The 22,766-nt window shown below is 43.4% G+C and overlaps 1 protein-coding gene across 4 annotated transcripts in view; it reads left to right on the top strand.

Annotated features, from left to right (window-relative positions):
• Positions 1–22,766, top strand: part of Pax5 (paired box 5) — a 173,769-nt gene that overhangs the window by 81,925 nt on the left and 69,078 nt on the right. For 2 of the 4 annotated variants that reach the window (XM_013026681.1, XM_013026683.1), the window contains exons 7-8: positions 13,204–13,260; positions 19,529–19,658. In XM_013026681.1, coding sequence (XP_012882135.1) covers positions 13,204–13,260; positions 19,529–19,658 — 187 coding nt within the window. The remainder of the gene's footprint in view (positions 1–13,203; positions 13,261–19,528; positions 19,659–22,766) is intronic. The other 2 variants (XM_013026684.1, XM_013026685.1) reach the window with 1 other exon arrangement.

The raw sequence follows: 22,766 nt of genomic DNA, 5'->3' as shown, positions 1-22,766 counted from the left end.
AATGTACGTCAGTAAAGAAATTTCAGCACTGACAAGTGAGACTTAGACATTGTCATGCGCATCTTTACAAGAGACAGAGCTGAACAGATGGAAAATCAACAGGTTTTGATTCTCTTGACCCATCAAAGAATTGCCATCACAGGACAACTAGCTGCTCCAAAATCTATAAAGGCTTGGAAATTCAGTTACAACTACACTGTCAGATTAGCATGGAATCTTACATTAGAACCCTATATGGTGGATACAAACGTGTAATCCCAGAATTCAGTGATCTGACAGAGGAAAGAACTTAAGTTCAAAGTTAGCCTGGACTACTTAGTGAGACCCTGTAGTCCTTTAGTTTATTTATTTATTTATTTATTTATTTGCCAGTCATGGGGCTTGAACTCAGAGCATGGGTGCTATCCCTGAGGTTCTTTGTACTCAAGGCTAGCACTCTACCACTTTAGCCACAGTACCACTTTTGGCTTTTTCTGAGTAGTTAATTAGAGATAAGAGTCTTCTGGACTTTCCTTCCCAGGCTGGCTTCAAACCAGGATCATCCTATCTCAGCCTCCTGAGTAGATAAGATTCCAGGTGTGAGCCATCAGTGTTTAGTTTTGTTTTTGTTTTTGTTTTTTGTTTTCTGTTTTGGGTCTGGTCGTGGGGCCTGAACTCTGGGCCTGGGCACTGTCCCTCAGCTCTTCAGCTCAAGGCTAGCGCTCTACCACTTGAGCCACAGCACCACTTCCGGCTTTTTTTCTTTTTTCTTATGTGGTGCTGCCCAGGGCCTCAGGCATGCAAGGCAAGAGCTCTACCACTGAGCTACCTTCCCAGCCTGCATTTGTTGTTTTTAAAGATATAATGGCAGCTACTTAGGAGGAATAAAAAAATTGAGATTGGACACAGCTTAGACACAAAGTAGTAAGACTCCATCTCAATCAATAAGCTAGGCAGGGTAATATAATCTAAAATCCCATATGGGGGAGGCATAGGTAGGAAGATCACAGGTGAAGGCCAGCCTTGGACAAAAAAAGAGCTGGTGATTAGGTTCAAGAGGTAGAGTACCTGTCTAACAAATATGAGATCCTGTACCATAACAAACAATAACAAAAAATTCATGCTAACAGCTTATTTATTTTAGTTCTTATAGTCAATGTATCATCTGCAGTCTTCAACAAAAAATTAGGCAAGAAAAACAAAGCATACACAAAGTAAGCATCTGAACCAGAACTAGATAGGATGGATTATTTGGATTTCTTAGAGAATTTAAAGTAAGTTTGAGTAACATTTTAATGGCTGTGGTGGAAAAAAAATGCCATACAAAAATAGAAGAGTAATATAGCACAGAGACAGAATTTCTAAGGAAGAAGACAAAGGACACTCCAGAAAGCAAAAACATAGTAACCAAAATAAAGAGTGCCTTTGGGGAGCTCATCAGGGGTAGAACACCACCTGTAAAGAATAAAGATGTCAATATTGAAAGATAGTGACATTGAAAATATGTCAGAAAAACATTTCCAAGCTATCAGGTGCTGGTGGCACATGCCTATATCCTCACTACTCAGAAGGGTGAGACCTGGAATATTGTAGTTCAAAGTCAGTCCAGGCAGGAAAGTTTGTGAGCATCCATCTTCAATGAAACAGCAAAATGCCTCACTGCAGGCACAGCTGAAGTTGTAGAGTGCAAGCCACGAACAAGAAAATTTAATAAGCAACCAGGTCCTTCAGTTCAAAACCTACTCCCAGCCAAAAAGAAGAAGAAGAAGAAGAAGGAAGAGGAGCAAGACTAGGAGAGGGAAAAGGAGGAAGTTCCTAAAATGAAATTCAAAAGAAACAAAATTAAAAATACCACAACCACTACCACCACAGACATCCACAAAAATCTACCAAAAGCAAGAAAACTGGGATATAATTTTATGAGGAGTAACACTAATGCAAGAGAAGGGAGAATGAAATAGTTACAGTGGGAAAGACAGAGAACTTTTGAAAATTAGTGTCAAAGACTAAACCACAGATTTGGGAAACTCAAAGACCTTCAATCAGGATAAGTACAAAAATACTGATATGGAGATGTATCATATTCAAAGCATAGAAAACCAAAGACAAAGAGAAAATCTTGAAGGAAGCCAGATGTCTGAAAATGGTGGTTTGAAGCCTGGTCAGGAAAGTCCATAAAATTTTTATATCCCACTAACTGCTCCAAAGCTAGAAGTAGAGCTGTGGCTCAAGTGATAAAGTACCAGCTTTAACTGTAAAAGTACAGTATCCAGGCCCTGAGTTCAAGCCCCAATACCAATGTGCACAAAATAAAATTTTAAAAATAAAATGAAATAAGTAAGAAAAGGGGATGGAGAAGACTTATCAAAGGACCCAACCCAAAGGGATACTCAGATATTACTTTTATTATTGTTACTCTACTTATCAAGACGCATTTCACTATGCCTGAGGTTCCCAGGGCAGAGATCTCGGTCATGGTGAAAAAGGGTTCAGGAAAGTCCAAGCAGACAGGCCAAAGTGGAGTGGGGAGGGAGGTAGATAGGAAGCAGAGTGGCTGGGAACAGGGGTTGGGGAGGAGAGCTAGTCTAGAGGCCCTAGCTGCTCGCAATGGCAGAAACTCTGTATTGTGCAGTTGCTGGAACTTTCTTCTCCCTAGGTTCCTCCAATTTTACTATTTGTCTGACTACAGATTACACAGGCAAATGAGTTTAGACTTCAAGGGGGAAAATCCCATTAATGCAATCAAAATAACCATTTGTATCACTTTTAGAACTTCTGCCAGAGAGGGTAAGAAATCTTCGCAATAAATTATTAATTTCAGTTACACTATTAGAATTTTCCCCTGCAAACATGTACATTAATGTTTTCTTTTTGGTGGAACAGAGGACAAGAGAGGAGTTAATCCGGCCTCTGAGATTTGCTGGAAAGGGAGGGAGGAGGTTATTATATTCGGACTCTGATCTAGGAGCATCCCTTCCAGAGGCAGAGATGGGACTATGTTCTCAGAGACATGTGCCGCTGTCACGCCTGCTTAGGTTACACTGTGCCACCTACATGGCAAGTCCATAAGAATAAGGCCTTTGGAGTCATCCTGATCCTGGAATCCACTGGTTTCCTGGGACATACTCTGAGGATGTTACTTATTATTTATGCTCTCTGAGAATGCCTGAATGATACAGCATTTCACCCCACAGAACTTATAATCTGGAGGGTTGCTTATGAAGTGAATGGGGAGGAAGGTGAGCAAGCAATGACAAGTAGAGGGAAGAAGATAAGTAGAAGCACAGAAACACATGCATGTGTTTTCTCTGGGAAAGGGGTTAGTTTCATTGGTCAGAGTGTGAGGTGTGGTAGGGATCTAGGGGGATAAAATTGGAAAGTCTCTCTCTCTCTCTCTCTTGTCAGTTGTGAGGCTTAATTCAGGGCTAGGTGCTGTCCCTCAGCTCTTTAGCTCAAGGATAGTGCTCTACCACTTTGAGCCACAGCACCATGATCAGTTTTCTGGTGGTTAATTAGAGATAAGGATCTCACAGACTTCCTGCCCTGGTTGGTTTTGAACTGTGATCCTCAGATCTCAGCCTCCTGTGTAACTAGGATTACAGGTGTGAGCCACCATGCCCAGCAGAAAGCCTTTTTTATATATGTTTGTGTATATTGTGTATCATTTAGTATAATAATAATATTATATTATTATAATTGTATTTTTATAATTACCTATTTTAAATTAAATATTTAATTATAATGAATTAAAAACATAATATACGGTATATTGAATGTATATTAGGAATTTACACTAATATAATTATATAATGTATATGTACTATATTCTATCTATCTATCTATTTATCTATCTATCTAGTATAATGCACACAAAGCCATGCTGTATAATGTCAACCTTCTAAATCCAATTCATTACAGATTTAATTTGTTCTCCTCTCACTATAGTGAGGTCCAGCTTCTTTCTTTGTTTTATATCCTTTGCTATTTTAGAATCATTAAAAATTTACAGAAAAGTTGCAAAGACGATGAGAAAGTTCCCATATACTTCTCACTCAGTTTTCCCTGAGGTGAATGTCTCACTTAACCATGGCCAATTTGTCAAAACTAGCAAATCAATGTTGTAACAATACTAAAAACAGAACTCTAGGCTACATGTGCCTTTTGAGCAAACTTTCCAAATTCTGCTGAAGGTAAGGTACAGATGCAAAGCTGAAGATGGGATCACAGAGCCCCCTCCTCCACAACCCCCACGATCCTGAGGGTGCCACACCATACCCAGAACATTGTGCTGCGTAGACAAACTCTACTCAGGCCACAAAGGCTGGAGTGCACAGAACACGAAGTGCTGTTTTTCCTTCGTTGCTTTGGGAGACAAATGACAGCTTTGTGAATGGTTACATTGGCTCTTTGCTCCTGGTCTGTCAGCATTTTCCAGCTTTTGGCATCCTGTGAGGAAGCAGCATGTACAGACAGTGGTAATGACACCTTACCAGCTTTAAAAATCTCACTACATACTACCACTTCCCTTGTAAACTTCTGCTTCCTCCCAGAAGCAACACTGTGGCTGGTTTGGAGTGTATCCTGCCAGAACTTTTTTCTGCAAAGCAGGAACTCCTCAGGGTATTGCCAGAGGTTGGGAATGGCCCAAAAGGACATTGGACATGTGTGGGGAAGCTCTCCCTTCTTTCCTAACATGCATGAGGAACATTAATGTTCACCCTGCCCATGCAGAGCCCCAATTGTTTCGCAGCTCCTCTTGGGAGTAGGTGGGGATCCAATTTACTCTGCTTTTCTTGGATGGAGGAAGCTGGTGTGTAGCTTGTCCCAAATCACAAACTAGTAACAGACAGAGCTTGTTTTTGAACTTGTGTTTGCCGTTTCCTGACGTGGACTAATGAGAGCACAAACTGATGAGGAGCTGGTCACTTTGCACAGTCTATGGTTTATTGCTCAGAACAAGTCTGTGATAAGTACTGTTATTGGATTGTTCTACAGATGAGGAAGTTGAGGCATGGAGGGATGAGGCGGTGGGTTGGACAGGGAAACTAGGATTCCTACCCAATGTATTTGCCTCCCCAACCTGCAGGAACTCTATAACTTGAGCCACATTCAAGTTTATTAGTTATTTTCTTGGACAGGGTCTCAAGATTTTGCTTGGGGGCTGGCCCCAGACCACGGTCCTCCTGCTTATGTCTCCTGGATATCTGGGATCACAGACATGTATCACTATACTTGGCTTGTTTGTTCAGATTCATTGCCAGCACTGGCCTCCAGCCTTACCTGACCAAAAGCTCATATTACATGTGTGAATTAACATACCTTGTTCCTTGAGTTCTTCTTTTTTTTTTTTTAATCCAAAGCTGCCTCCAATAGGCTGAGAGTTTCCTGGGCATTGTTGCTCAAATTAGTAGTCTCAGGGTTTCTGTGCTATTCTCCCTGGGAATGTACCTCTGTCCATATCCCCTTAGCCTGGTCTCAGAGTTTTTCTTGTCCTTCTATGCAGGTCCAGGAGCTTCTCCCATTGCATTAGGATCTTTCCAGGGCTAATGCTGAATGTCAAAAACTGCTCCAGGTGTCATGGAGAGAGCAGGAGACAAAGCAGAGAAAAGTTGCTTCCCTCATGGAGCCTCCATTCTTCTAGAGCAAAGATGGCTACTGACTCTAAGGCCTGGGCACCTTCCCATCTCCAAGTCCTATTCTGCCTCCTGCTGGGCTATGACTGTCCTGCCCTTTCTCTCCTGCTGTTTGCTGAGATGCTAGAGGACCCAGATAGTTCCCCTTGGAGGTCTGCCCTCCTTTTCCAGCCACCCAGGGGAGGTCACTGTGGGCTCGGGGAAGGCCCATGTCTGCTCCTGGAGTTGGTGTGTGCACACGCGTGATTTACCGCACCTCACTGTGCCACATGTCTTTAAAATTACAGTGCCCATTTCCTGCTGAAATAATTTCCACAAAGACTGGCTCCTATTACCGCAAGAGTCGTGCAGACGTCATGATTTATTATTATTTATGGTCCCAAGGCCTTGTTTATGCAAGACGGGTTAGGTGCGTGCGATAGAAATGCCATTATGCAAATGACATTGAATGTCCTTACTGCGCCTAAATAATTTTTGTGTTGGACGATTAAACCTCATCTGTTATTGATATGGGCTGCAGTCGGGCTATTACAGAGTCCCAACAGTACTTACTCCCAGTAATGGGAAAATTGAGAGAGAGAGACCAACACAATTGCCTCAAGTGGGCCGTGATGGTCTGGAAGGAGTAGAACATCTCGGAGGCCCGGGAAAAAGCAGCCACAGACTTCTCAGGATAAATAAAGAAGGCAGTGCCTGGCAATAAATTAAGTCCGGGTTTGAGTGAGTGCCTTGGAGGATTTGTGGCCTTCCAGTCTTGTGATTTAGCTATTTGATTTAGTCAGGAGACTAGGGCTCATGCTGAGGGAGCAGCCAGTGTAGATGGGAGGGGACAGAATTTGAGGGTGGCCACGATGACGCTGGGTATCCAATCTGCTGCACCCATACAACCACTCCAGCTTCTGCGTGCACTCGCCTCTGCTTGTTCCTGCTCTCTCTCTCTCTTTTGACACAGCTGTGAAGTCCCATTTTGATCAGTGTTGATAGCTTATGAATTCCAAAATTGACAAAATTTACAGAAAAATGAGGATAATCCATCTTCCTTAGCAGCCTGTCAGGAGCTGGCCATACTTCATAATCTCCAATTACAGATGCTATTTTCCGACATTTACATGCAGATATTAGAACCAAATGAAAATGAGAAACAAAGAGAGAGTGGAAATGCAGCTATTTATATGTATAAAAGACAAAACAGGTAAATTTGAGACATTTAGATTGGATTTGGGGGTCCCTCTAGGAGGCTGGAAAGAGACAGATCCGAACACGTGAGGTTTAAGAACAAAATGGCAACACACAAGGCCTCACCAGGCCTGCCAGTGGTCTGGCAGTTTGGATTTAAAATGGGTCAGATCTACCCAAACAATTTGCATGGGAGTAGAGGGGTTCAAAGTATGGTATGCCTCAGGGTTTTCAGGGGCCTCATTCTGAGCTGTCAGGTCCACATGCATTTCACAAAAGGGTAACGTGAGAATCTTCCACATTTCTTTTATTTTTTTTTTTTTAAAGTGGTGATGAACGCTGACATTGGAGTTAGCTTTTTTTTTTTTTTCTCTCCAAGGCAAATTTTCCAAATTCAACACATTCAGGTAACAAATATATAAACCCCTTGACAAGGGAGGTACCACTTGCTAGTTGTCAGAAGGGCTCTGGTCAGGTGTGCAGGGAGTTGCTTCAATAAAGTTTTAAAGTAGGGTATAAATAATAAAATTAATGGGGAGCGAAGAAGTTCTGTTAGATGGGTCATCCCCTGATTCCTTCTCCGGGCTAATCGGGCTGCCAGAGGAGGGCCTGGGAGGAAGTTTTATAATGAAAATGTTCTTCCCATAAAATTGAAGGGAGAAGAGCCTTGTTGCCCTCACAGCTCTATGTGGCACTGGCCTCCAGAAAGCTGGGGATATTAATTAGCACTGCTTTGGATTAAACTCTCCCAACCATGTCGGATGGTACGATTTTTTTTCTTTGTGAGCTTGACACAGGGTGGCAAGGAGAAGCCTGCCTGGGTTTTGCCAGCCTCCAGATGCGCTGAACTTGTCTTTTATTTGGGGATCAAACCTATGCCCCTCCTAGAGATGAAAAAGAGTTATCTTTGGGATCTTGGGGGGCTGTTTTGTGGAGAAGTCAGGGATGGAAATAGTTGAATGAGAAAATGGGAACATCTTAGCTCGATAGTTTCTATATGTGTGTAAAGCTTATTTCTAGCTTCTATGTTTCCTGAGGTTTGATTTGTGGGCAAAAGGTGAAGGAAATAAAATCTGGAAGCTAAATTAATGTATGTGCACACAGGAGGGAGAAAAAGACATTGTTAAAAAAGCAAACTCGAAAGGAGACTACAGGAGAACTGTGTTTGTTTACATGTATAGTCTCAGGGCAAATGGCTTGCTTGTTTAAGTAAATTATAGAAATTAGCACAAAAATTATTATTATGCTTTGTTTCCTAATCTGAAATGCAAGCTTCATGGAATTGACATATAATTGTGAAATGCAAACATATTTCCCTAATGAAAGGCTGAGGCTCTTGAAAAGTTAACCTTGATCAAAAGGCTTATAAGGAGGAGCACCATTGTTCTGTGCTGAGCTTTTTTTCCCCCTGTTATTAACATTAGCTAAAATGTGAACTTATGCAGAGTAGTTAATTCCTAAGCCTCGTATCTCCTTCCTCTGGTTTCTCATCTTTATAAAAGCCAGAGTGTCACCTTCAGTAGAGAATAGGAAAAGCTCATGGGCAGGTGCCTGGCTTTCCCTTACTGTTACCAGTGCCACGGGCCTCCATCTATTTCTCTATTGTTTCCCACTAAATTCATTGAGAATGTTGCTATTCAATGTGCACAGGACTGTCCTCTGAATTCCTCATATAGGGTGCTTTCTATCTAAATGGAAACACTAGAGGATACAGTTAATGACACCGTGGTTTGGCCACCTGAAGAGTTCTAGAAGAGGTCACTGTTGAACAAAGATCTTCAGGGGAGATTATAGGATTAGGGAAGAGGGAATGAGGGGATGCTCAGGGTGGAGGTTTGGAATAGGTAGGCATCTGAAGATGCCATAAACCATGGAAAGATGTACTTAGATGGAAAGTTGGTGCTTTGCGCGGCATCTGGGCTCCAGTGCTTCACTAATGGACAGTTTAGAATTCAGGACAAAGAGCACAGATTGAGAATTCAGAAAGAACCTGAGTTCACTACCCTGCTCTGAGATTTACTTAGTCGTCTCTCAGCCTCGATTTGTCATCTAGAACATGATGGGGTTAACAAGTGGCCGAGAGGGGGCTCATAGTGCAGCACAGAACTTTGAGCTTTGAAATCATATTGCTGGAGATGATTTGGACACACTTAACATGATTTTGGCAGCTTGGTTTTCCTTTTCCCCATCTGAAAAGGGACATTGTCATCTTCCCCCTGCCCCCCAGGTTGCTTTAAGAATTGAATGAATGAATGTATTTTTCAATCTTAAAACAGTCCCTCTTGGTTAGTCATTGCTGCCTGCCTCACTGTGTTCCCTGGGGCTTCCCCTGCTGTTCTGAACCATGGGAGCCTTTGAAGGGTGCAAAGGGTGGAACACAGGGAAATGAGTCACTCAACTTTGCACATTGTTTGGAAGCCCCTTGGTCTCTACAAACCATTTTCCCCGAAGGCCTGGTCACAGTTCTGGAGGACCAAGTGAGTAGAGAGCACAACCCCTCCATGCCTGCTGTGCTTTCTTATCCTCTGAGTCTGGGAGCTACCTCTGCTGACTGGCAGAGCCAGGCCACATCTTTTCCTAGTTCACTTTGTTCTGAGGGCCTTTAATCATATCTGTTCAGAGCTGGACACTGGGCATGGAATTGTTGCCACAAAGATGAGGGAGTCACACACTTTTCTCATGAAGCTCATACTCCAGTTACAGAGGTTGGAGCTTTGGGTAGTTAAATGAACAATGTAGAGTGATGAGTACTTGGTAGAGATCTGTACACTTGGGTATGTTAGGAACACAGAGCACTGAAAATCAGGGAGGCTGGATGGAAGAGGGAGGACTTTCAAATCTTTGCTATTCCTTGTAGTACTTTGTAGATGATCAAGTGTTTTGGCGTTCATAGTCTATCCTCCTGAGTTTGATTCATTTTTATTTGATTAGTAGAGACAAAATGATAAGGCTTTTTGATGGTTTTGGTTTGTTAAAAAAAACTATACATTTTATTTTGAGATAATTGTGGTTTCACATGCAGTTGTAAGAAACAATACAGAGGGATCTCATGTACTCTTTGCTGAGTTTCCCCTAATAAGATCTTATAAAACTGTAATACAATCAGTGTAGTAGCTCATGTCTACAGTCCTGACATTCAGGAGGCTAAGGTAAGAAGACTGCTAGTTAGAGGCTATCCTGGGTAACACAGTTAGATTCTGCACCGAAACAACAGTGGCTTAAACCTACTACAGGACTATTGTACAATCAAAGCATTGACACTACAGACTCAAGACACAGAGCAGTTCCATCATTACTAGGGGCCTCTTACCTTGTCCAGTAGACATTTTTAATGTGTTCTTTTCTTTCACATGTGTAGCCTTGGGAACTTGAAAAATGAGTAGAAAAGAGCCTTCCCTAGAAGACATTTCATTCTTCCCACCCTCCTTGTGCCTTCTCCCGAGTTACAAATGAGAAAAAGAGTCAAGAACAGGAGGGGCCTGGTCTAATTTCATAGAACATTATTAACTTGGCCTGGTTATATTTTGCATAGTTCTCTTGGTCCCAGGCATGATGGGCATCTTGGCCACATTGTCTCTCCTGACGCTGCCTTATCTCTGGATTTGGAGGCCTGGGTCAGAACGAGCAACATTGTCACTGACCCTGGGTCAGACTTGACCTGTGGTAGGAGAGGCCTGTTGCATAGTTGAAGACCCCATGTGACAGGGTGCAAACTTTGGTGAAGCCTCAAAACCAAGGGCCCTGGTGATTCAGGTCCATCTCCCTCACAGCAGATGCAGTGAGTGGAGCTTGTGAGGGAAAGAGTGTTTCCCCCACCCCAGCGTCCATGGGAAACTGAGGTAGAGCCAAACCTCCAGGTTCCCTTGCTAACCAGTCTAACTCATAGTGACCAACCCAGAGAGACTCCTTCATGCATGCTTTGCTGGGTGGAGTTTTGTGTTTCCAGGTTTAAAAACATGGGCTATGACTCCTCCAGCCTGAAGATGCTGAGCTGTGGAACTGGAGAAGAATTGGGTTTGTGGTCAGGACACTGTGTGGAGGAGCTTTTCCCTGGGGGCTAACTGTGAGGGCTTTTCTGCTCTGGGCTAGGCACATCTGGACTCCCCTCTGCAGTTCCTTTCCCACATCTGCTCACACCCTAGGATTCCAAGGGTGTAATCAACCTGTAGGGGCATAGCAAACTCGAAAGGACTAGGCATACAGGAGGTCTGATGCTTCTGTGTTTGGAACACTTGGGTCTCTGATGTGGAGTGTGTGTGTGTGTGTGTGTGTGTGTGTGTGTGTGAGAGAGAGAGAGAGAGAGAGAGAACTGGAGGAACAGGGAAAGGCTTCTTGGGTGCTCAAAGTGTTCCACAGTTATTCTGGGGCAGTAGATGAGAGGTGGCAAGCTTGACCACAAGCTTAAGTCCATGCTGCCTATTTTTCTCCTCCTCCTCCTCTTCCTCCTCCTCCTTCTTGTTCTTGTTCTTATTCTTGTTGTTGTTGTTGTTCTTCTTCTTCTTCATTTTCTTCTGAGACTTGGAAAGAAGATGAAATAGTCTAATTAGCTAAAATGGGGAACTCACTCCAGTCTTGTTGATATTGCCTTCTTGGAACCCCCCCCCAACTTCATTTTAATGATTTTTTTCAAAGTATAATTTTTATACCATAAAATTTACTCATTTAAAGTGTACATTCTCAGTAAGTTTAAGGAACTGTATAACCATTACCACAGTCCAGTTTGGGAATACTTACATCTTTTTATCAGTAACTCTTGTACTCATTTATAGTTAATCTCTGTCCTACCCTCTATCCTAACTAATGCACTACTCTGCTGTGTGTGTGTGTGTGTGTGGGTGCGCGCGCGCGCGCGCGTACATGCGCACATGGGCTCAAGTGTATTTGCAATTTCTGGACATCCATGTAGGTGGAGCGTTTCTTCTGCCTGGCTTCCCTTTGCAGAGTATTTTGGGGGCTGTCCATGTTGGGCTCTATCAATATTTCAGTCCTTGGATTCCTTTCAAGAAAGTAACAATCTACCACATTTTTTTTTTACCACATTTTTGTTTACCACGTTTTGTTAGCAGCACTTGCTTTTTTTGTTTGTTTGTTTTTGGGTCCGGTGGTGGGGTCTGAATCTGGGCCTGGGAGCTGTCCCTCAGCTCAAGGCTAGCGCTCTACCACTTGAGCACCATTTCTGGCTTTTTTCTGCTTATGTGGTGCTGAGGAATTGAACCCAGGGCCTCATGCATGTGAGGCAAGCACTCTACCACTGAGCCAACTTCCCAGCCCCAGCACTTGGTTTTGAAGCAGACTTCAGACATTGCAACACTTTACCCTTAAATATTTTGGAATGAATCTTGAAAAAGTTTCTTTGAAAGACTTTAAAAAATGTACTCATTACTTTACGCATGTAACTGAAACCCCTCTGTACAGCATCTTTACAATGAAATAAAAGACTTTCAAAAAGCATACTCACAATACCATTACCATACCTAATGGACTCCTTAAAGTCATTTGTTCCATACTTGCCATGCCCCCTTCCCTTCCCTTCCCTTACCTTACCTTACCTTACCTTACCATTCCTTTTCCCTCTTCTTTTCTTTTCTTGTGCTAGTACTGGGACTTGAACTCAGGCCCTGGATACTGTCCCTTAGATTTATTTTTTGCACAGGGTTAGTGTTCTACTACCTGAGTCATGGCTCTGCTTCCAGCTCTTTGGTGATTAATTGGAAATGCGTTTCATGGACTTTCTTTCCCTGGCTGGTTTCAAACTAATCCTGAGATCTCAGCCTCCCGAATAGTTAAGATTACAGGCGTGAGCCAGCAGTATCTGGCTTGATTATTTTACAGTTACATTCTTTGAAGTCGGTTTGTTTCAACTGTGGTCCACACTGCAATAATTGATGGATCTCTAAGTCTTTTTGAACTTATGGCTTCCTCTGATTTTCTTTCGGTAACTCCTAACTCATTGTTGAAGAGGAAATCTGTACTTTCTCATGTAGCCAGTGATCTTGGCAAAGAGCATTAGCAACAGAAGGGGCTGCATGGAGTGAAAGTCCCCAGAAAGAAGGGACACAGAGGCCAGTGAGGGGCACCTGGAAGAACCCTCTGCTTCCTCAGTCTCAGTCATCAGAGCTTGAGGACTTTCCTCCCCTGCTCCTCTGGGGGATTCTCCTCCTCCCTCCCTTGGCCAGGTGGAGAGGTGGGCAAGTGTTTCAGAGTCTGTTTCCCAGGGCCATCTGAAGCCCAGTGGTCAGCCTGGAGGAGCCCAGAAGGGAGCCTGCCCAGCATGATCCCTGTTCAGGAGCCTCCTGGCCCAAGACAGCCTGGCTATTCGGGGAGCCAGCTCTGCAGCCTTGTACCCAAACCTTGCCCTCCTTCTTGCTGCCTCCTTCTCACGTGTCTGTTTCTTCTCTCCTCCATGCTATGGCAGTGGTGCCCCGTGCTGATGAGACAATACTTGGTGCAGCCCCAGGCAGTCCTTTTCCAGGTAATTTCCTAGGGACCCAAATGATGCCCAGTGCATTCTGTCCTGGGGCCCACGCCTCTGAGTCCTTTGCTAGGATTCTTTAACCTCTACTGTTTAGTTTCCAAGAGCTCTCCCAGTCCTATGCAGTCAATTCTCACCAGCTCTCAGACAGGCAGCTAGTGCCCACATGACCTGTCCCAGAGGCAACCTGGCTTGTCTAATGCTGTATAGGTGAGACAGAAACAGCTGGGCCAAGACGTCTGTGTGATCACTCCTAGCTCAATGTTCTCTCCACCACTGAGTAAAGCCTAGAAATGACACAGAATCCACCAAGGTAGTGCACTCCCTTTTTTCTCCGTATTTGTCCAGTGGGAGAGATGACCCCAAGTGACTTTTCTGGCTTGGATATTTGAGACAATTGAGGCTTTCCATTAACTGGAGCATGGAGTCTGGTTGGAGGGAGCACACAGCCATACACCAGGCACAGGGCCTGGGAAGACTGTAAATTGTTGACCTCAGCTCAATTTTTTCTTTTTGGGTTGTGGTCAAAGGACAACATCAGAGGGTTGTATTGGGGAGGATATCTGAAGAAAAAGCCTCAGGGGCTCAGAAGCCGGAAACGTGGAACACAGCTGTTGTCTGTAGTAGTGCATGGCTGGGTTTAGGTGGGAGGGACAGCATATCCAAGGATGGAGGTGACTGATACATGACCCATGCTACTGGTCAGCCTTGAACTTCCTAAGTTAAGTCTCCTCTCCCTTCTCCCCTCCCCTCCCCTCATTTCTCCCCTCCTCTTCTCTTTCTTCTTCCTTCCCCTCCCATCCTCTTCCCATTCCTTTCCCTCCCCTCTGCTCCCTCAATTCCCCTCCCCTGCATTCCTCTCCTTCCTCTTCCATGCACTCTGCTGTTCTTTCTTCCTCCTCCTTTTCTCCTTCCCCATCTGTTTGTCTGTCTGTCTCTCTCTCACAATACACTTACATACACACATACATGTGTACACATCTTACCTTTTTTTTTTTCTTTCAGTACTGGGGTTTGAACTCAGGACCTCATATTTACATTATTTCAAGTAGCTGGGATGATAGGCACATACCACCAGGCCCAGTTTACTTGTTGAGATAAGGTTTAACTTTTTTTTTTTTTTGGCATGGCCTTACCTCTAATAGAAATCTTCCCAATCTCCACTTCTGGAGTAGCTGGGATTACTTACTTTTATATTTTGTTATCATTTTAAAAATATTATCTGCCAGCCTCTATTTTCACAAAAGATTTGAGATGGCCCAAAATATATTGCTAAGTAAGTCTGACAAAAATCCAGAGATTTTGAAAAGGGGAAGATCATCACACAAAGAACCAGCAATGATACAGTTATGGTACTTAAGCACTGAATTTGACTGAGTTTCCTGGCAGCCATAGTAAAAGGAAATATAGAGTGGTTTCTAATGTTTTGTTTAGTCTGAGGCAAATTAATGATAGTCATGGCAAAGAAATTTTTTTCTTGCACTAAGTTATAGGAGAGATGGGCAAGGAATTTGAATATTCTGATGAGCTGTGTCTCCAGAGGTTTAAAAAAATACCTTGTGCTGGGCATCTGTGGTTCATGTCTATAATCCTAGCTACTCAGGGGGATAAGAGCTGAGGATTGTGGTTCCACGTCAGCCACAGCAGGAAAGTCCATGATTCTTATCTCCAATTAGCCACCAGAAAAATCTGAAGGTAGGGTTGTGGCTCAAGTGGTAGAGTGCTAACCTTGAACAAAAACATTCAGGGACAAGCCAGGTGCTGGTATCTCACGCCTGTAATAGCTACTCAGGAGGCTGAGATCTGAGGATCATGGTTCAAAGCCAGCCCGGGCAGGAAAGTGAGACTCTTTATCTCCAATAAACCACTAGAAAACCAGAAGTGGCGCTGTGTCTCAAGTGGTACAGCGTGTGCCTTGAGCTGAAGAGTGAAGGGACAGCGCCCAAGCCCAGAGTTCAAGCCCCACGATCAACAAAAACAAAAACAAAAAAACCCCAAACAAAACAACAAAAAAATGTTCAGGGACAGTGCCTAGGCCCTGAGTTCAAGTTCCAGGACTGCGTGCACATGCGCACACACACAGACACATTACCTTGTATGGCATTCAACAAATGCACTCAACATTTGTTATTCCATTACAGGTACTTCTCTAAGGGATTTAACTAATGTTGGACTGGGACATTGCTCTCTGGTCAGCTGACTTGAGAGAAGGGCAAAGGATGTTAGTATATCACTTAAAGCTATAGTTCTAACACTTTCTAGTTAATGTATGAGAACTGTGGATTCTATCGTACTTCTGGATCCTTCATTTATTTATTCAACAAGCACCAAGGAGGCCCATGTCTCATACTCTCAAGGTAACCAAGAGGGAGATAGATAGCCATTGCATATAGGGATAGGTATGATCACAGAGCTCTGTACAAAATCCACCCAGCGTAAAAGCATCATAGAGTGACTATTTCCTTGTAGAAGTATAGGGCCAGGAATGGCTTTACCAAGGAATACATTTGAACCATGTTTTGCAGATAATGTAGGAGCTCTCTAAGCAACTAAGATGGGCCCCCAGGCAGAGGCAAATGGTACCTAGAATGTCTGAGGAGCAAAGCCAGTACAACAATGCTCTTGAGAACTCAGGGGATTGGGGAGAATGCAGTTTCCCTTAGAAATCACAGGCAGCTCAAAGGGTCAGACAGCGATGAGGTCTTGGTGGACACTTAAGCACCCAAACTAGATTCTGGCACCTCGGAAAGAGTCAGAGTGTGAAGTCTGACTGCTGGGCTATTTTTGCTAGGTAGTGACAATGAGAAGAATGGTTGGGAAAGGGCAGCCAAGGCCTTGTTTTTGAGTACTACATGTCCCCAAGTCATGGCTCTTCAGGGGAGTTCTTTCTACCTGTGGAAGCCAGTGGTGGTTGAGTGACAGGACTTTTGAACTTCCTCTTGTATGTACTATGCAGATTGAAGATTTCAAGTCTTGAAAAACAGTGATCCAAAACAAAGTGTTGGAATAACTGAATGAATTTTGTTTGATATTGAATGTAATTGAGTATCACAAAATCAAATAGCAATTTCCACCTGGAAATTAAGTACATTAAGAGTCAAGAGAAGCCAGGTGCTGCTGGCTTATCCCTGTAATAACTAGTTACTCAGGAGTCTGACATCTAAGGATTGTGGTTCGAAGCCAGCCCAGGAAGGGTAGTCTGTGAGACTCTTATTTCCAACTAACTACTTAGAAAAATCCAGAAGTGGCGCTGTGGTTCAACAGGGAGAGTGCTAGCCTAGAGCACAAAGAGATACCAATGGCCCATGCTCTCTACAATTCTTATAACCCATTGACTCTGTTTCCTTCAGGGAGATGAAACTTCCCCAGCAGACCCAGCTGCATAGCCCTGTTACAATTTGGGAAGTCTTGAATAGGATGGAGAAGTGTACTAGAGTACTATCTGTTGGCTGGGATGGTGCCTGGACCTGGGAAGGAGCACTGATTCATGCTCATCCTTATGAATGGTTCCAATCCCTGCTGGTCCACTTGCAGCTACTTAGCCTTCCATCTCCACCCTGAATACTTCCCTTCAGCTAGAACAGCAGCATGTTTTGCCTCATAGCTGTTTATTTACCGCTAAGCTTTCCTTCAGCTATTCCAGACTAGGAGACAGGACTTTCTCAGTCCTAGGTAAACTAGAACTCACCCCAAGAAACCTTTCCTGATCATTCTCCACCCCATGAACATAAATAGCTCTGTATATTTCTTCCTATTAGAATTTCCGGGGGCATATATCTTTCTCTTGGAGCATGTCAGGTATCTCATGCCATTTTGTTCATCCCAAGACTTAGTAAAGGTGGGATGAATCCACACCTACTATGTTCAGGCCTCCATCAGGGTATCTGAGATATAGAGAAAACTGGGACCTACTCCTAGAGACCCAAAAAGTTAGAAGATGTCATCTGGGAAGAGACCTTACAGAAGGCATTCTTCCCTTATACTTGACCAAGGCAATGCACTGAAGGAGCAGCTTCTGGAGAGCTTTATTTCCAAATTCATTCTTAGCACATCTGGAGGCTAACACATGACCAAGTCTCATCCTCCAAGGATGAAGCGTAGGCCTTGACCTTTTTTTTTAACAGCTCTCTGCTGCCCATGATGAAGGCAATGCCTTCAAAGTTGCTGCTTGTAAGTTTCAACAAGAAATATATTTTCATCTCCAACTCATACACACTACCCACTGTGTGCAAAACAGAAATTTACTAAATGAGATTTGCCTTTCTCTATGTGTGAGAGCCTTGCCTTTCTCTGTTCTTCAGGCAAGTCGCTTTCCTTCTATCATGGTAAAATGGGATAACAATATCTGTGTATAAGAAGGGAGAACTCAAGAACAGTCAAGTGGGAAATTTGGTGCACTTGTAAAGATTATGATTATTATTTCCCTAGCACCATTTGGCAGAATGAGAAGCTGGAGTGGGACTCATGCCTCCTGGTAGTCAAGAATGACTTCTTGGAGGAGGAAGTACTGAGGCAGAGCCATAAAATAACAGAGACTCTCTCCTATCCTCACAGTGATGGGGAGTGAGCCCTGCATGAACACCCTAGGACAAAAGCATATTCCTTCCTTTTCTATAAAGGCCGAGCTTGCGCCCCTAGATATTTGGCTGGACCTAGAGCTGAGCACATTAGACGCCTTTGCTTTTTGCATTTAGGTCTCTAATCCACCTGGGATTGATTTTTGTGTCTTGTGTGAAGATCCAATTTCTTTCTTTCCCTTGTTTCTGAATGGATAACCAGTTACCCTGCACTGTTTATTAAAGAGTCCATCCTTTCCTGCTGATTTGTCTGTCTCCTCACTCATATATCAAGGTTCCATATGTGCGCAGATCAGTTTCTAGTCTCCATTCTGTTTCACTGGTCTATTTATCTGTCCCTGTGCCAATACCACACTGTCTTAATTACTGCAGCTTTGTAGTGATTCTTGATGTTGCTAGGCTTGTCCCTTCAGTATTGTTCTCTGTGGGAAGCCCCAGGACCCACTTTGAGGCCCAGGATATTCTCTACATGTTCAGAATCAGCCTCTTGTAGAAGATGCTTGATGAGCCCTAGGGTTCTGACCATACTGTTATCAGTGAACAGCACCCCAGGGCTCCTGCAGCCCCAACTCGTGACTGTCACCATCCCTGGAAGGGTTTTCTAACTGGTTTGCAGGTATGTGCCTGAGCCTGAGTCCCTTCTGCCTGCTACTTGTCCAGTGGCTCCTTTGTTTTCCTCCAGTGGCTCAGAGTTTAATCATCCTATCCTACTCAGAGTGCCAGCAACCCCTTCCAGAACACTGCTTGCCTCCCTGTCCTTGCCTGCCAAAGATATAGCCCTAGACAGACAGGGATATGTCCCCTATTGGCAATGCCAGGAACCTGAGAATCTCCCTACTCCAAAGCTTGGCATGCACACCAATTTTCTGGCTTTGTTGTTTTCTTTAACTGTAAATAGGCCTAGAGATTGAGTGAAAGGAAGAGACATGTTATGTCTCTTTATAATTTAGTCTGTCCTTAGATGGAAAGATCCAAGCTGGCATCTTTACTGCCCTCTCTGGAGGCATTCTGACAAGGGTTTGCATGAAATGACTCATTGCAAACTCTGGTTTCATGAAATGGTTTAAAGAAGGAGACACGAGTCACAGGCCAGTACACGTGGCTGGTGTGGGTTCGGTAAACCAGATGTTTTGGGATCAGAGTATTCAGCACATAGGTGTTTATGTGCTTTCAGAATTTAAAAGCACTTGTCAGTTTGTGACTCAATTGGCTGGATGTATTAGATTTCGGATAAATTCTCTGGATCTAGATTCTGCCTGTTCTGCTACAAAGTTCCCCTCCAGCCTCAATTTGCACTTATTTCTGAAGCACTCTGTCTACCCTCTTCCAAGAAGACTTTGTTTCTGCCTTGCATTCGTTACTGGGGTTTTCCTCCCTACGTGGAAGAGAATGATGGTCTGGGGCTAGTTTGGGCTGACTAGGGGCACAGGCCACACAAAGCCAGTTTTGACATCTTGTGAAGCTTCATGAACTCCACTTTTCTACATTGGGCCAATCGTTGATTCTGGATACCGGTCTTGTTCTGTCCCAGTGAACCTACCCTTTCAACCAGGGAATTCCTGAGGCCCCTGTGGGCCTCAGCACAGGCAAGCTGGCTTTGCCCAGCTTGGTACTTAGCCCAAAACATGGAGGTGCATTTGACCAGAGTGTCTCTGAATCTGCTGCTGAGATGTATCTATTTCTTCTTTCAGACGACGGAATATTCAGCTATGGCCTCGCTGGCTGGAGGGCTGGATGATATGAAGGCCAATCTGACCAGCCCCACCCCTGCTGACATCGGGAGCAGTGTGCCAGGCCCACAGTCCTACCCCATTGTGACAGGTGAGGTACCTGGTGTTAGGGGTATGGGTAGAGAGAGAGAGAGAGAGAGGAGTGAGAGAATGCATGTGTGGTGGAAAGAATGATGTCTTGGTGCTGTTAGATATGCCTGGCCATTTTTGCCTTACTGAGGTTATAAGGTCCTGGAACAGGTCAGACAACAACTGCTGGACCCATGGGTTGTGGCTGTAATAAGACACAACTGTGCATTGCTGCAATCAAGCTGGAGAATAAATGCTCAATAGACTGTAGGCCAGGATCAATGACAGGGAACCTCCTGTCAGTGGGGCCGCTGTGAATGGAGCCAAGTGGTCAGAGGTCTGGGATTTCTCCCTGGTTGGTGCCAGCTTCAGGGAGGAGTGGGACTCCTGGTAGGTTGTCATCAGCATTTCAAATTTCCAGGCAGAGGTTGAGTCAATAAGGGCTGAAGGCTTAGGCCAGAAGGTGCTTGTGAAGATGCCAAACAGCTGCCTTTCTAGAAGGCCTGAAGATGGCCTCAGTCATTACTGTCAGTGGAAAGTGTGTCCCTTAGGCTGAGGTCATAGCTCAGTGGCAGAGCACTTGTCTGTTATGCTCCAGACCCTGGGTTCCCCTTCTCATTGTAGGCTCTGAGCATGCTGGGATTGAAACTGGGTTTACTAGCTGTTATCTTGATTAGTCAGATAAGAATTCCAGGCTGTGGTTTTTCTGATCTTTATGATGGGAACATCATCTAAGGCTGGTGTGAGAATAGACAGGTTCACATGTACAAGGTGCTTGGACTTTTCTAGGACACAGTAAGCACCTAATAAATGTGCTGTCATTACTTCTCTCGGAGTCTTCTCTGTGGCCTGTTGTGACTGAGAGACTCTTGGCACTCCGGCTCATCAGCATTGGGCACTGTGTCTATAGGACGGACTCAGCTGCCAGCTCCAGGAGGGCATCTAACCTTTCAGTATCACACACAGAGAGTGGCCGTGGGACACATGTGGGTCAGGGCCATTGGGTCCAGTCTAAGGTGGCAGGATGACCCTGTGGGCTGGTAGACAATGCACTGTGAGCAGTATCTTTCCAGGGAGCAGTGGTATGGCCAGCCAATACCAGGGCCACTCTGCCATGAGGATAATCTGGTGGCTCATCCTATCTTTCACCCCCTTGTGATCCTCTTTTGGACACAGCTTAGGGCCTCAATGTTTCCCCTAGTCTCTGGCCTCCTGGTCTCTTAGGCTCCTTGTAATGACTAAATGAAATTCTGGAGTAGACTTCCCTTCAGAAGGAGGGCTTGGGGCTGAAATCAAGATTCCTGAGAAACCTTGTTAAGGCAGGTCTCAAGAAGATTTTACATACATTTGTTCACATGGTTATTCGATGGTTAATAACCCAATTAGTGTTGACCACCTTTCTGACAGTTGAAGGAAGAAGCAGATGGATACCTGTCCAAAAGGTTAATCTATCCCATGGATAGGTCTAATTGGGCCCACATAGAGCTTTAGTTTTTTGAGCTCAAACCAGGGATGGTGGTTCACACATGCTCATAACAGCTACTTAATAGGTAGATATTGGGAAGATTGCAAGGCCAACTAGAGTAAAAAGTTTGTAAGTCTCATCAGCCAATAAAAATGTGGGCATGATAGCATTCTCCTATCATCCCAGTTATGCAGAAAAGGGTAAACAAGAGGCTCAAGGTTCACATTGGCCTGAGCATAAATGCAAGATGGTAAATGAAAATATCTATAGAAAAAGGGGCTGGAGGTTGTGGTCAAGTGGAACATGGATAGAGTTAATTTCTTTAATATATAAAGAACTTTTAAGAAAGAATAATTAAAAGACCAGTAGACAAAACAAGCAAAGATATGAATTAGAGAAAATGTAGATGCCCCAATTTTATATAAAAAATACACACTGGTTCAGAATTTTAAAGCAATAAGTAAAAAAAGCCTCATAAGACACAGTTCATTAGCTTATCAAAGATAAAGGTAAATGTTGGGAGGAGAATGAAAAACAGGTATATTCATGTGCTGTTACAAGAGTTTAAATTGCTTCCATTTTTTTGGAGGGAAACTTGAAAATGCCTATGAAAAATTTAAATTTATATTGCAGATATGTTCACATATGTGCATAATGATGTCTGTGTGCATAATAATTATATAATTATTTATATTGGCAAACAACATCAATAGAAGCTATCTAAATAAAATATGGCTCTTTTACATAATGAAATACTATGCAGCCTTCAAAAAAGTATTGACTTGAATTAATGTTTAAGATAAACATTTAAGTAAAAAGCAAGTTTAGAAGAATGTAAGTATAACCAATTTGTTAAAAATATTATATAGAGGAACAAAGAGTGAACAAATGCAGGAATGGTACTCACTAGACACAATGTTGAAAATGAACTATACAACTTGTGAGTGGGGATGGAAGGGGAAAACAGAGAGAGCAAGGGAAGGGGAGACATTGTCCAGATAGAAATACACTCATTACCTAACTTGTGTAACTGCAATCCCTCTGCACATCACTTTTATAATAACAATTAAAAATAAAAAGTAGAATGCAATATTATAATGTGGGGAAATTTTAAATATGATACAATACAAATAATTATTAAAGGAACTATTATTGAGTTAACACACAGACACATGTACTATATAGCAGATGCTTACACATGAAGATTCGGTGGGAGGACTTGGAACTTTCCTTCTGCTTTTTGAGGCATTGAGGTTCTATGCTTGGGAGAGGAGGCAGGGTCTCCACCTGATCCCCCCCAGAATTCCTTTGGGATAGTAAATATTTACAGGTCCCCTTTACTCTCCTGACATTAAACACTTAAACAATATAGCCTTCACATCTGATTTTAAATAGAATTTAAACAATGCACTGATAATGAGATAAAGGAGAAATAAAAAAGCAAGATTGCTTATAATCAAGCAATATGTATTGATATGTGCATACTCTGTCTAAACTACAAGACAAAACAGTTTAGGGCTTTGCCTATTTGCCTATGAACCAAAGCATGGTGAACGCAGTCACCTTGAGCATACCCTTATGCAGGATTGTGGACCAAGGAATTACACCTTCTCATAGTGGCACATTTTGCCGACAGGAGGAATTCTTAGTAGAGTTCCAAATAAA

Source organism: Dipodomys ordii, unplaced genomic scaffold (assembly GCF_000151885.1).
Source record: "Dipodomys ordii isolate 6190 unplaced genomic scaffold, Dord_2.0 Scaffold95, whole genome shotgun sequence".
NCBI lineage: Eukaryota > Metazoa > Chordata > Mammalia > Rodentia > Heteromyidae > Dipodomys > Dipodomys ordii.
Note: the sequence above shows the minus strand (reverse complement) of the source record. Positions and strands in the feature narration are given on the sequence as shown.